Source organism: Suillus plorans, assembly GCF_016647745.1.
Source record: "Suillus plorans strain S12 chromosome Unknown HD556scaffold_29, whole genome shotgun sequence".
Lineage (NCBI taxonomy): Eukaryota > Fungi > Basidiomycota > Agaricomycetes > Boletales > Suillaceae > Suillus > Suillus plorans.
In genome coordinates, this window is record NW_024537413.1 from 94,117 (window position 1) to 106,642 (window position 12,526).

At 48.7% G+C, this 12,526-nt stretch overlaps 5 protein-coding genes across 5 annotated transcripts; 1 reads left to right on the plus strand and 4 right to left on the minus strand.

Annotated features, from left to right (window-relative positions):
- Nucleotides 1-2,624: 2,624 nt before the first annotated feature.
- HD556DRAFT_1476870 (uncharacterized protein) lies at nt 2,625-4,745 on the minus strand (the record flags this gene model as incomplete). Its single annotated transcript, XM_041308547.1, is given in 11 exon segments — nt 2,625-3,268; nt 3,318-3,369; nt 3,424-3,655; nt 3,706-3,840; nt 3,888-3,947; nt 4,004-4,034; nt 4,054-4,116; nt 4,261-4,278; nt 4,447-4,532; nt 4,587-4,619; nt 4,673-4,745. The coding sequence occupies 11 exon segments, from the start codon at nt 4,743-4,745 to the stop codon at nt 3,101-3,103; spliced, it is 951 nt and encodes a 316-aa protein (XP_041160004.1). The 3' UTR covers nt 2,625-3,100.
- An 827-nt stretch (nt 4,746-5,572) lies between these two features.
- Nucleotides 5,573-6,467, minus strand: HD556DRAFT_465208 (uncharacterized protein). Its single transcript, XM_041310682.1, has 5 exons — nt 6,328-6,467; nt 6,087-6,273; nt 5,848-6,038; nt 5,695-5,790; nt 5,573-5,643 (listed from the first exon to the last, which is right to left on the minus strand). Exons 2-4 carry the CDS (start codon nt 6,175-6,177, stop codon nt 5,713-5,715), a joined length of 360 nt encoding a protein of 119 aa, XP_041160005.1. The 5' UTR covers nt 6,178-6,273; nt 6,328-6,467; the 3' UTR covers nt 5,573-5,643; nt 5,695-5,712.
- Nucleotides 6,468-7,171: 704 nt separating this feature from the next.
- HD556DRAFT_1432197 (uncharacterized protein) lies at nt 7,172-8,484 on the minus strand (the record flags this gene model as incomplete). Its single annotated transcript, XM_041305097.1, has 2 exons — nt 7,172-7,798; nt 7,849-8,484. The coding sequence occupies 2 exons, from the start codon at nt 8,482-8,484 to the stop codon at nt 7,172-7,174; spliced, it is 1,263 nt and encodes a 420-aa protein (XP_041160006.1).
- Nucleotides 8,485-8,768: 284 nt separating this feature from the next.
- On the minus strand, nt 8,769-9,650 carry HD556DRAFT_1237661 (uncharacterized protein; the record flags this gene model as incomplete). Its single annotated transcript, XM_041297919.1, has 1 exon — nt 8,769-9,650. One exon carries the CDS (start codon nt 9,648-9,650, stop codon nt 8,769-8,771), a length of 882 nt encoding a protein of 293 aa, XP_041160007.1.
- A 1,180-nt stretch (nt 9,651-10,830) lies between these two features.
- Nucleotides 10,831-12,521, plus strand: HD556DRAFT_1373313 (uncharacterized protein). The gene has a single exon (XM_041303007.1). It carries the CDS (start codon nt 11,196-11,198, stop codon nt 12,240-12,242), a length of 1,047 nt encoding a protein of 348 aa, XP_041160008.1. The 5' UTR covers nt 10,831-11,195; the 3' UTR covers nt 12,243-12,521.
- Nucleotides 12,522-12,526: the final 5 nt, after the last annotated feature.

The following is a 12,526-nucleotide window of genomic DNA, read 5'->3' on the forward strand; positions in this document are numbered from 1 at the left end:
GCACATTACTGCAGCGTCGTGCCCCTCCAGCGGGTCGCCGATCATGCTGCCCTCCTTTATATTCCAAACCCGCAGTCTGCCATCTCCACTTCCACAAATGGCCATTGTTTCATCTGGGGATACCACCATCGAACCTATCCCTCCTCCATCGCTATTCAAAGGTTTTCCTACTGGCTCTCCGTCTGTTTTCCACTGACGAATCGAACTATCCACAGACGTGCTCATTATATTGCCACTGGTACTCAAGTAGGCAAGGCTCCATATGCATTCGGAGTGACCCTCGATGACGCACTCTGGCGTCAAACTCCCTGTCGGACGTTCTGGTTTTGGTTTCTTCCATGATGTGGTCCGAGTATTGTGGTTGACGAAGTAGGACCGACCCAGTTGTGAGATGTGCCATTCACATCCAGGAACAATGAGATATCCGGGATAATCTAATTTCAACTGTGAGTTTACCGCTCCTTGTCACAATTTCATCCCTCACCTAGTCGCACTCCTGGTAAAGGCCGGTTCCCCGAGACCATCGTGAGCGTGTTATCTTGATATTGTGTGTTATCATCTGACGACGATTTATACTGCTGCCACATAGGAGGAAGCGCTTCATTCCCGCCTGCTTCTAATTGAGTAAGCTGGTAAGTATCATAAGGTAGCTGCTCGCCTTTCCAAAGTGCATCCTGGCGATGCTGTGCACCATATGGTGGTGGATATTTCGCGCTCGTCCGATATGTCGGTGAGTACAATAGCGTTTCTCCCTGTTTCCTTGACGTGCTTGACTCGGCCTCTCCATGTGCCATGACCTTGATCGATATGGGTTGTACAGATAGACTGGACAGAAAACACTGCACAAAGTCAATGATCGAGGGGAAGGAGAGATATGGGGTGAAAGCGATGAAGGGAAATGCTATTTGGGTCAGTTTTGCATGATGTGGTTATAAGCGCCTTGCTGACACCGTATGTCAATGGCTGTGTGACAATCGGATCAAGTACTTACCTCGGTCCGGTTCAAATTTTGAGGCGGTTCGATGTACATTGGTCTGATATGTACATCTCGTCAGCGACTGGAATTATATGATGTGTGTTTGAGCGGATGCATACCCATATCGAATCCGTACGCTGTGCGCAGCGCGTAGCAGCACTCCCGAGCAAAGCGCCACCAGGACTGACGGGAAATTACATGACTGACGGGAACAGGGACATATACAAGGATCGCTTGATGTTTTCTGCGATCAACATCCCCGCGTTGGACGTTGATACAGCTATTATCCGGAGTCTAGTTCTGAACCATCTTGTCATGACACCACAAGCCAGGCAGCCCATCCCCATCAGTGTCACGTTCCCCCCGAACCATTGAGTTACATGAAGCGAAGCCGATTTGCCCGAGGCCATGTTTTCGTGTAGAACCTGTAAAAGAGCATAGGAAGAGGAAGGGAGGCGTATGTGTAGAAAGGGCACACCGGTGCTGAGTGTGCAAGTGAAGGTGAATGGGGACCATGAGAGGAGAGCTTACTATACGGCACACAGTTCAGACACTGAGTACTGAGTACTGATGTCTGGGAGAGGGTCTGATTATGTGATTGGCATACACGTTCCGAATCTACATACATAGAGCGCGAACGTAGTTTCTTTGGAAAGCTTATTTCAGTATCAATGCAAACCAAAGTCTTAGTAAGCAGATCATGAATTCTTGTCAAAACCATGACCACCATTTGGACCGTTGAACGCCATTGTCGACCAAGGACATTTGCAATTTGGCTTTGAAACAAACAGCGATCCAACTTGTCTCAGATGAGTCGGCGCCAGAGCACAATGTGCCAAAGAAAGAGCATCCAACTATCGTGCGTGGAATGACAAGACAACCTTCTACTCGACCACCCCATTCAGAGCATCCTGTACGGTCCCTACAGTGAGTTGAGGTCGCACTCGATCTCATAACGCCGGTATCTGAAGAGAGTGGTGCTCTCGGAACTAGTGAGTTCGAGGGAGGTTGTACTAAACGAACGCTCTCGCAAGCGGAAATTGACCACCGGCTTCAGACGGTGACCAAAGCAGGAACAGGCTGTATTGCTCGCTGCGCCAAGAAACACTTGGTTGTGGAGAATGGCGATGCCCCCTCCTCCACCTAAACCCTTGTCCGCTCCACTCTCTCGAAGTCGGAATTAATTGCCTTGGTTCAAGGCAGCCGACAGGCGGTGTCGAAGATTGGAGTCATTTGAACAGACAAAGGCAGCACACGAGGAAGAAAAATGTGGGGTGTGATCTGACGTGGATGTGGATACTGCAGGCTGCGAAGAGGGAAGCTGTACGAGAAGCATTGCGTCTCAGTGCTCTAGCTTCATAGTCTATAATATGCTGCAAAACAATTCACTATTGTCTTCGCACTTTGTGTCGATGCCATTATGTTGTTTCTGTCTGATTTATTTTGGATCAGCGTAAGGGTTTGTCTCTTTTCAATTTGACCTCTCTAAACGGGTGAAGTGATGTATTCGTTGCCTCATACACTCACGAGCTGCCATAATTGCTCCAGAAAATCTGTCAAGGGTCCTCTTCGTCGAGCTCGTACGTCTTCTCAGTTGCGCTATCTCCTGAATATGCGTCGTTCTATCAGGTCCATACGTTTTTGATCGCCTCTTCAGCCAAGTCTGCACGGCCGGCCATAACAGAGAATCTGCGACCAATGAGACTCGATTATCCTGGATCTGACCGAGGAATTCATGTCCGACCAGTGCCCACTGCCCATCCGTTCATCAGTTGATTCTGTTCACAGGCTCACCACCCACATGTACACTCCATCTGTTACACGCGATCTCACTTCCGATGTCCTGGGCTGAAGGTGTTGTCTTGAGGAATTGACTTTGAAATTGTAAGCAGACTCGGAGTTGAACGTTCCGTTGAGAACGTTGAAATCTGATTCTTGCTGGTCCAATCACGCTGATCGTATGGTGCAAAGCAAAAAAAAATTCAATCTTCCCAGGCGCGTGGCACAGTGCGCTGAAGTCGACGTTCCTCTCGGCAGTCTGCTTCTTTATTGTCTGATGTCACAAAAGTTATCCTGGTCATCGAAAATCTCCTTAATGGACAATCCGTTCTCTGCCCTGTACAACTAAGGGTAATCTATTGTAGTGAAGCAAGTTGCTTCGTCAGAGCTCTCCGCGAGCTGAGCGTGATATTCTCGAATGCTAAGGATGAGACGTGGTCCCAACACAAACATCTGCATGGCCTGGGCAACTTCGCTAATACCGTAATAAAAATCGACTCCCACAGAAAAGGACTTTAGAAATGATGAGCAGGATACAGGTAACAGCGAACAGTCGGCTTACCGAGAGATTTGGAGACAGTATGCTGAGGTTGAAGCAAGACACAGCAGCAAAGCTAGCACATCCATAACTTCAGTGAGGCAATAATATCAAGATCGCTTGAACTCACGCTACAAAGTACAGCATATGACCCCTCATTAAAACCATGAAACATTCTCTAATGTTCGCCCCTGCCTGTGATTTTTTCAGTTCGCAGAACTTTTTGACAACAATCCAGACTGCAAGACACAAAGCAAGGATTTCCCATACAGTGGTGGGTATCAGAGTTTCGACATTTAGATGTGCGTCCTCTGTGTTCATATTTTCGGAACACTGACGGTTGCCAGAACGGATGTTCTCCACTGATATCTGTCCATGAGTCCTGAAGATTTCATTCATAATTTAAGCTTACCCCCTGAAACACCGATATTTCCTATCACTGTCATAACCACAGAGGCAATCGTACAAGCCAGTAAGACCACAATGAGAAAGGTGAGTATTCTTTTGGATCCCTGGTACATAGCATGTATCCGAGTTGCCATGATGACTTGCAAAAATTTCAGTCAAGTTAATATCACTAGGGGCCACACTCACCTCCCAGCATGGCATTAATTATCGGAGGCGTCCATGCAAGCATGAACCACAAAATGTTGCCTGAAAACCCAGTCATCGGTGCACATTATTTAAACAAATACTTCGAATCAACTCACAGCTGTTGAAGTTGTCAACTTGAAGAAAAAGCTGGCGAGAAATCACTCACCCCTAGGAGCGTAATTAGTAGTTGAATGGGAAAGTAGACATCGGCGAAGAATACCCACTGCATCTGTAATAGAGATTTGGAAATTCACTGCATGCCATAAGTCAGAAGAAACGAACGTATACTATGAGCACACGTACACAGTATGTAGATGCTGGTTGTGAAAGATGGCTTATTAGCGCAGTACACTGGCTAGCGTTGAAAACATACATTGAAACGAGCATTCCACTGTAGCGAACCTAGCATATGGCAAAGTCAGCACAACTTGACAACTGCATTCATGATATTAAAAACGCACGCAAACATAAAGAACATTCATAAGAGAGCAGCGTTGCTTCTGCCCCAAATCGACTGTATTACCCCAGTGTTTTGCTTCTGATATAGTATTTTGCTCACCAATATTAGTTCGAGCTGTTGTTCAATCTTAGTGAGATGGCTGCACCAGTGATGGTACCAACTTGCCTCTTGTGCAAACGTAAGTACTTGAAAGCATATTTAGACCAATGGTCTCCCTCTGAAGGCATTATCTTGCTCACCCCAATCATATATCACTATGGTCAAGGACGCAACTGCGAAACCACAGTCAATGACAATGAGATATCACTAACATCATGGGACGAACTTATAAAATAGTTGTACCTATGATTCCATTCGAGATAAGGCCAATAAGAGGGATCGTTCGATATGTAGGTCATGTTGAGATCAGGGGACTTTGTGTACGATGGTGTTTGTATACGTACAGGTGTATACTATCCTGCAGTGCTTTTATAGTGATATACAGCAAAGATACAGCAACGATTGTTGTATAAAAAGATCCAGCCTAGTCCGAGTCGGTCACCAATAAGATGCAGAGGAAACTGCAGAATTATATGCACGCGGACATGGCAATCAGTACTAGTAAGTAACGAGTCATGGGAAGATGCCGATCGATCAACGCACGTTCTTTGTAGATCATGTTACGGGATACTTAATTGATGTACGGATCCGTCATCTTCGCCAGTCCTATGATTGGGTTAACACTAACTGGCCCCCAGCATGCATGGTATCCGAGCACGCGGTTTGGCCATCACGAACACGTTTCAATTGACATTTAACGCCAAACCGTACTTTGATTCATATCGAGTCCACCAATTAACCCACGGCACATGTCCTGTTTGGCTCTGATGGGGGTACTGGTACGAGTTCAATCGCTTTTCGCGGGAGCGCGGACAGGTCCCAACGGGTGACAGCCTGAGTGTGAAATGATCGAAGCAATCTGCTGTAGAGGATAGCATTTGTTCTGGGCAACCCAATCCACTACAAAGGCTTGTCACCAATTTAGTACTCACAGCCTGTGGTAACCTACCATGTGGTGCTCGATTTCAGGGCGTTCATTGAAGCCATGTGGGCGAGTCTAATATAGTTGTCCACGTTTCCATCTAACCTAAGTCATCATCTCAGAATGAATCCCAGACACTAAATATTACTGGTTACTCCCTTTTACTCCCCCTTTCAGGTATTGCACACTGGGACGGTTGCGCACCTCCAGCAACCTTCCGAAGCCACGAACATGGCAGGACCTCACCGAAACGCACCAAACAAATCCTCTGGTATCTTCGAGCCCTTGAGCGCTGCTACACTGGGTCCACTAAGTTAAATACCAACCAGTAAACTCCACAACGATCAATATCTCCTTTTGATCATTATCGTCGAAAACGAGAATGAAAGGCATCTCTCGTATAACGCCATAGATCGCGTAATCTGAAGTCTGCAGCCACATTAGAGATGACCCAACACCGCCCATCAATCCTGACTTACTTGTTGGATCGAAACCTCGTGGGTCCACAAGATAATACGAAACTGTATCGCGTTGCGGACACATGAACAACTTTGACGAGAAAGAGGCAAGTCCTTCGATTTTGTGACTCGCTGCAAGATCGAAAACCTCACTATTGAGGACTGAATGGATGGGTGCTTGTTTTCATGTCCGCATGTGTGAAATTCTTGTCCTGTTACACAAAGTCAGTATATTTATAACAAGATGAATGAATACGCACCACCATAAAGCTCGATCATTTCAGCTACGAATATTTCCGCTATTTTGTTGAGCTGGATGAGTGTCGGTTCATTGGGTCCAGGGATAACCATAGTTTTTTCGGTAAGGTAGTGAAGACCACGAGATTGTTGCAACAGGTCATGTAGAGGGCCCCCGTAGAGTGGTTGCTACGCTTGACAGCTTGGAACCTGATGTACAAATACTGATGAGAGCATTTGATGTCTGGTGGATGGACCACGTACCAATCGAGATTAATCTACCATACGAGTCCACAAGGCAGTGAAATGAAGCGGTTATGAACATCGTCATCCAAGACACGAAATTGGTCATTTTCATAACATGTGCGTTGCAAACCAGCTCGAATTGCACGTCAGCCCCAGGCATCGCGCATGTCACGCATGGGACTAGAAGGGTCTATAAAGGCATTATCACAACATCATGTCGAGGTTCTTGCACATAGTCGTTGATAGGTGGGTCTGGGAGCAATGGCATCCAGCTGGTTTCAAGGGGTATTGAATTCCTGTTGGGGATGGGGGAGTACCGCCGTTGTTGGTCTGTCTTCCGCATTTCCAGATGCTCTCCATAGTGTTACGCCATCGCCATCGTCGGCTCAGATTTCTTATCCCACTCTGACTACAGCAGCTGAACAGGGCGACACACCATAGACTGAATGGCACGCCACCAACAGTGTTGTCTTCATAAGCAGTGTGCTTTTTTCGCTCAGCATCTGCACGTCGAGAAATTTGGAGAAGAGAAGCAAATGAACGAGACTAAAGTATGGACAAGAGGAATTTGCCAAGGAGTACTTGAGCATGGTTCGTGCATGAAGATGGAGAAGCCGAGAGTGTGTGTTGGACTTTGATCGCGCAAACGAAGTCTAAGTATCGAACTCGCATTGGATTCAGAATTTGTGTTTGGGGAGGGTGGTCCTGGGTAGATGAGGTGTCATACCCGTTTTCAAGTTGCCAACCAAGTCCTCGCTTGCATATCTCAGTAAGTGTATTCATTCATCTTGCATGTGGTAAGACAGCGAACAAGAGTTTCAAGGCGACGAATCCCCAAAAACAAAGGCAAACGCACCGTAAGCTATACAAGTCCCCCGCCACCCATCCTAACAGTATCCAAAACGGCCCTCACCGACTCATTCCATAACCGTCTCACGATCGAATCATCACGCGCTTCCAATAGCCTCCTCCGTACCAAGTCCGAAGGTGTCTCTAAGCGCCGCCGTCTCCGAAGGATCAAAGACAGCAGGGGAATTAGGAGGAACAACACCGATAGAGTGGCAATTTTGTTTGCGGTGAAATAGTAATTTAAATAGGATCGAATGAGTGCTAGGGAGGTTGGGGGCTGTGTGGTTGCAAGATTGTGGTCGACTGGAGGAAGGCGGGAGATGCGAACGGCACTGGCACTTGAACTTCCTCGGGGCACTGTGCTTTGGTTGTGGCGGTGACGAGGGGATATAGTCACCGTGACGTCTGAAACTGCAGATGTAGAGAATGTGGATTGTTGGCGGGTAATTTTTGGACGGGGAGATGCTGGGACTGCGGTGCGGGTAGATGTGGTTGATAGAGAGGAGGAGGAGGATGCCGGGGATAGAGAGCGGAGTGGATGTATTGGTATAGGGGAGGGAGGAGGCTCGGGTTTTGGCGTCTCCCGCTTTGTACTCTCTAGCGCCTGAGCATGTTGGGCCTCAAGAGCCGAATGAAGTTCCTGGCAATATCATATTCAGTAGAATACAAGAATCATGAAATTAAACTCACGCGTCTTTTGTCAGATGAGAGCTCATTCTCGTCTGACAGAAATTCTTTGCCGTACTCCCACTCACCCAAACGAGGCAAGACATGCAGGCAGTAGAGTTCCAGAACCTTGTGATATGGTTCACCTGTTGAAGGCACGAACTCGTATTGGCCGCGTGTCGATAGCCAGTCCTCTGTGATGTCGCGACCGATATTTAAACAATCTATCTTGATGCTGGATGCTATGAGTGTGATGACGACTTGGTGCGGGAGGAATGCGGAGCTCGGCTTTCGATACAGTGACGAAGGAGTAAACAAAGTGAGAGATCGAGCATACAAATTGGAAATGAATGATTGGGGAGACAAGAGTAGGGATTCTCGGAGCGGCTGTGGTAAGCCAACGAGGTCTGGAGTAGAAGAGAAGACGGTGGTCTCGAGGGTGATGCGAAGGATGTCCCACTTTCTCCGGTGGACATCTAGGGGATCAGGCGAGGGCGCGAGGGGAGGTGGGAGGAGTGCGAACGCAGCGCTTAATAGTGTGAACGTGACTGCGACGTCTCGGTGAAGGAATGTTCGCGCTGCACGGTTGTACAGCGATTTTAGCGTTGCCTCCGTCGTCGACGAACTTTTGCTGGACGGTCTAAGTAGCTTGTCGGACATCGAGACAGTTGCCGTTGCCATCGTTGTTGTAGCGGTCGGCATTGCGGTCTGCTTGAAACTGGTAACCTGGTAAGTTCGGTGACCCGCAACCGCAGGTAAGTGAATGTCGGAATTAAAATGCCGCCGGCTTAGAAGATTGGTCATGAGTTGTAAGGCACGTTAAAGGTGCCTTTCAAAATTTCAAGGGCGGCTGAGGTCACTTGCAAAGTTAAACATGGTGTAATAGTCATGATGGACATATTCTAGTTACGCTAAAGATATGAATCACTGCAGTATATATTGACCTATCGACCCGTCTCTTTCTGAATCTCTTCAGCCATCATGTTTGTCAGCATTCTAGCCAGCGCTCCCGCAATTTCGATCGCCCTTCCCCTATCGCACTCCTGCAATTTGTGCACGGTGTGTGAGTTAAATTTGTCGGGGTGGAATCGAAGTATCTCTGCCTTCAGTCGGTCCTTGCGCGACTTGGTCTCGATTCCTGGGCGGAGGGGGTGGAAGATGAATTCCTCCATGCTGCGGCGCGAGATGTCATGAGGGGATGTACAGCCTTGCTGAAAGGTGGGCCACGGCATCTCGCAGAGCATGACCGAAGCCAAATTCTTGCTTAGTTTGAGCTCTTGCCACTTTGCGTCGTAGAGCTGGAAAAAAGCAACAATATTTGCTTGAGCTTTATTGCGACGAAGTTCTTCTTGGCGCTGCCTCTCTTGTCGTCGAGCTTCTGCCTGAAGGCGCTGTTCGGCTTGCTCACGGGCCCGACGTTCAGCTTCCTCCTGAGCTTTACGGAAAGCCTCTCGTTTGGCCTGGAGTTCGCGTTCGCGTTGTTCACGAAGACGCGCCTGCTCCTCTGCGCGACGCCTAAGTTCTTCCTGTCTGCGCCTGGCCTCCTCTTTTCTACGCTTCTCCTCCTCCTGCCGCTGACGTTCCTCCTCCAAGCGGCGCAGCTCCTCCAAACGGCGAGATTCCTCCTCTTCCTTCTTCTTCCGTGCATTCTCCTCCAATCGGAGGGCAGCTTGACGGTCGCGCTCCGCGTGCTCCAACTCACGTTGCGGACCCAATGCTTCAGCGCGTGCGACGACCTCTCTAGCATCTCCAAGCGCGTGCCCACGCAATTGATCGAGGCGGAGCTCCTGAAGCTGCTTGAGGAAGATACGATCTTCGGCGGTCATACCGTCGGCTTGCATAGTCTTGAAGGCGGCATTTTCGAGGTTGTCTAGGGCCACCGCTGCTTTTTTGCGCTTTAGCTTCGCTGGGTTGTAGAACCGGGGGCCTTTGCGACGGAGTCCAGGACGAGTGACTGTGAGATGGTAAGTGAAGCGTTTGTGCCAGAGTTTGCGGCGCGGGTGGATGATTTGACTGGGGAAAGCCTTGGTGGGGGCGTTCTTCTTGAAGACTTTTGGAGCAACGTTCTTGGGTAGATGCCTGACACGGGCGGTGTTGGCTGAGGCGGGCTCAAAAATGTACGGAAGACCCTGTGTGGGAGGTGCGTTGTAGTCAAAGAACGCAGGGACATTTGGCTTGCGGGCGCTTGAAGAGGAGTCGACGCGCGGTGAAGGAATACGCGAAAAAATGGTGGGACGAAAGATAGGCTTCTTCGAGGGGTTCAACATCCTGAATCCAGCAGGTGTTTGCGGAAAGAAGGGGATATGACGGTATGGCGACTTGTAGAACATATTTCTTCAAGGTAGTTGGACGTTGACTGAGTGTCTTGAGGTGTTGTGTTATGGTCTTGGAACATCACGCTCGTATGGAAGTGCGACCTTTAACGGCTTCAGCTGTGGATGTTCTCATTCGAGTAAAATGGTCCACAATTCATGCTACTTGTGTCGATCAATATGATTTCTTGAGGAGTTTCAGACTCCGTGACGAAGTAGTGGACATTACAATATATTGTCCTTCTGCGGTTCAGTTTAAAAATGTGGATGACTGATTTTGAAGGGGGTGACATCAATCAGTGGTAGCCAGTGAAAAAATGACAAGTTCAAGTTGCTCCGAGTAAAAAGCTTGTGGCCACTAAGGTTCGCATCCTTGGAATCCAGCTCGTTGGATTTCCTTGCCTTGGTAACAGTGGGCATGCAACAGCTTCAGGCGTCAGCAGTGTGAGTCAGTCTCGCAGTTAGCGACGTACCAACATATGAAAGTTATTCACGACATGTTAATTCAATGGTTCAAAGGAACTTATCATCATAATGGGTTTGAAACCATTTGTGGATTCTGCTTGTGGAGTCTGGTTGAGTCTCCAAAATGACGGAACAAATATTAGTCCACATGTGCAGTTCCGGCGTCATGATAACGAAGTTGATCAACGGACAAGTTGTCCACCGTGGTAAACTACAAATGTACCGGGTTCCCACGCCAGTCTGCCACAAACCTACACCGAGTCACGTCGATGCCAAACGCGCCGGGTCATCATCAGCGCTCTCCAAGCGCCAAGGCCGCCACACTAGCACTTTTGCGCCCAACTTACCGAGTCAAAGAACCCGCCTTGGACAGCGTGGCCGTCCCTGGTCCGGACAACTGTCCTGAAATGGCAGCTCAAACACATAAAAGAGTGGACAAAGCCCAAAAGAATCCTTTCATCCACACCCCTGTCGAAGCACCTGCGGTGAAACGTATTTGAACGAGCTTTCCAGGTTTACCAACACACTACTTTTACTGAACACTTTACTCACTGTTATCACCCACACCCCTATCGCACATCACGATACTCCACAATGGTATCTTCCATTCCCAATGTCACACGCCCGACTAATGTTGGCAACGCCAAAGGCTACTATCTCAGATGTCGTGATGTAGATGGCACGTCTGTAATGATCACTCAAACTGCTACTGGTCTTGGCGCTCATACGCGCTGGATCTACCCCGAACACGACACGAACGATAATGAAGAAGAAAACAGCATGGATGTAGACGAGGAGGGGGGCGCCACACCACCGCCAAGCACCACGGCGTGCTTCCCTCAGACTCCTGTAACACAGCATGCGTTCGACGCGGGCTCTGTCCTTCACACACCCGTAAAGAGGCCTCAGCCACTTCAGCGCAGCCCCGAGCGCATCGGCTTCAAAGGGATCGACTTCTGGCACAACAATTCACTGGGAACTCGCACTGTCGAACAGACTAGCTCTGGCGTTCGCATGAGATATGTATTGCAGAGGCCCGTCGGCTCTGCCACGAACTTAACGAAAGAGCAAATTCTCGAGCATGAGTTCCAGAGAAACCACGAGACATTTTTGACTCAGGTGGGACAATTACTCGGCCACGAGGAAAAGGAACGGGTGGTGAGAGAGATGAACACAACTTTACCGGCAGCGGTTGGGTCTGCTGGTGCGGGCACTGAAAGACGTGTTCACTTTGTCTCGTCTGAGCCGTCTATCTTTATCGAGGAGCAAGAGGATATATCAGAGTTTGGAGTTGGATCTAGGGGTGAGAGATTGAATTCTCAAGGTCTTCCCATGCTTGGAGCACATGGGACTGTCATAATCGACCCTGCGTTCAAGCCTCAAGTTCGACCAACGCTGCCTTCCCCGAAAGCCCCGCAGATACAAACCAAACCTGCGGACCAGGAGAACACCAAGCACCTCGGTAGCATCACCGTCGAAGGGAAGGAATGGCAGGTCTACAAAACCTTGAGGCCTAGGAAGGATGGACAACCCCGAATCATCAGGTCGTCTCCTGTGCAACCCAGGACACGTAAGCCTCGGAAGAGCATGCGGTCATCACCTCTAAAGAGGCAGCCTACCATTTTGATCGGCGTTGTATAAGGGCATTGCCGTCTGTTCGAGACTGCTAGCTTGAGAGAGTGCATACCTCATCATGAATTAGCTTCGGCAGTACGGTCGTTACGGTTAATGTAATACTTATGCAGGTGCTTCTTGCGCGCTCATCACATATAGATTATGCTAGTACCGTAAGCGCTGGCTGGTCCTTTATCCCACATGTTTTTGAAAACACATTTTACATAATTTCGGGGGAGCGCAGAGCCTTGAAGCTTGAAGCTTGAGAGCGAATTACATTACATAATGATCTACCTGAAATTCACACGCAT

Coding starts and splice junctions, on each gene's coding strand:
- HD556DRAFT_465208 (XM_041310682.1), bottom strand. CDS start 6,177: ATGGTTATCCCTGGACCCAATGAACCGACACTCATCCAGCTCAACAAA. Junction 6,039..6,086: donor AATGATCGAGCTTTATGGTG/GTGCGTATTCAT, acceptor TTTGTGTAACAG/GACAAGAATTTCACACATGC. Junction 5,791..5,847: donor ACGAGGTTTCGATCCAACAA/GTAAGTCAGGAT, acceptor TGCAGACTTCAG/ATTACGCGATCTATGGCGTT.
- HD556DRAFT_1373313 (XM_041303007.1), top strand. CDS start 11,196: ATGGTATCTTCCATTCCCAATGTCACACGCCCGACTAATGTTGGCAAC.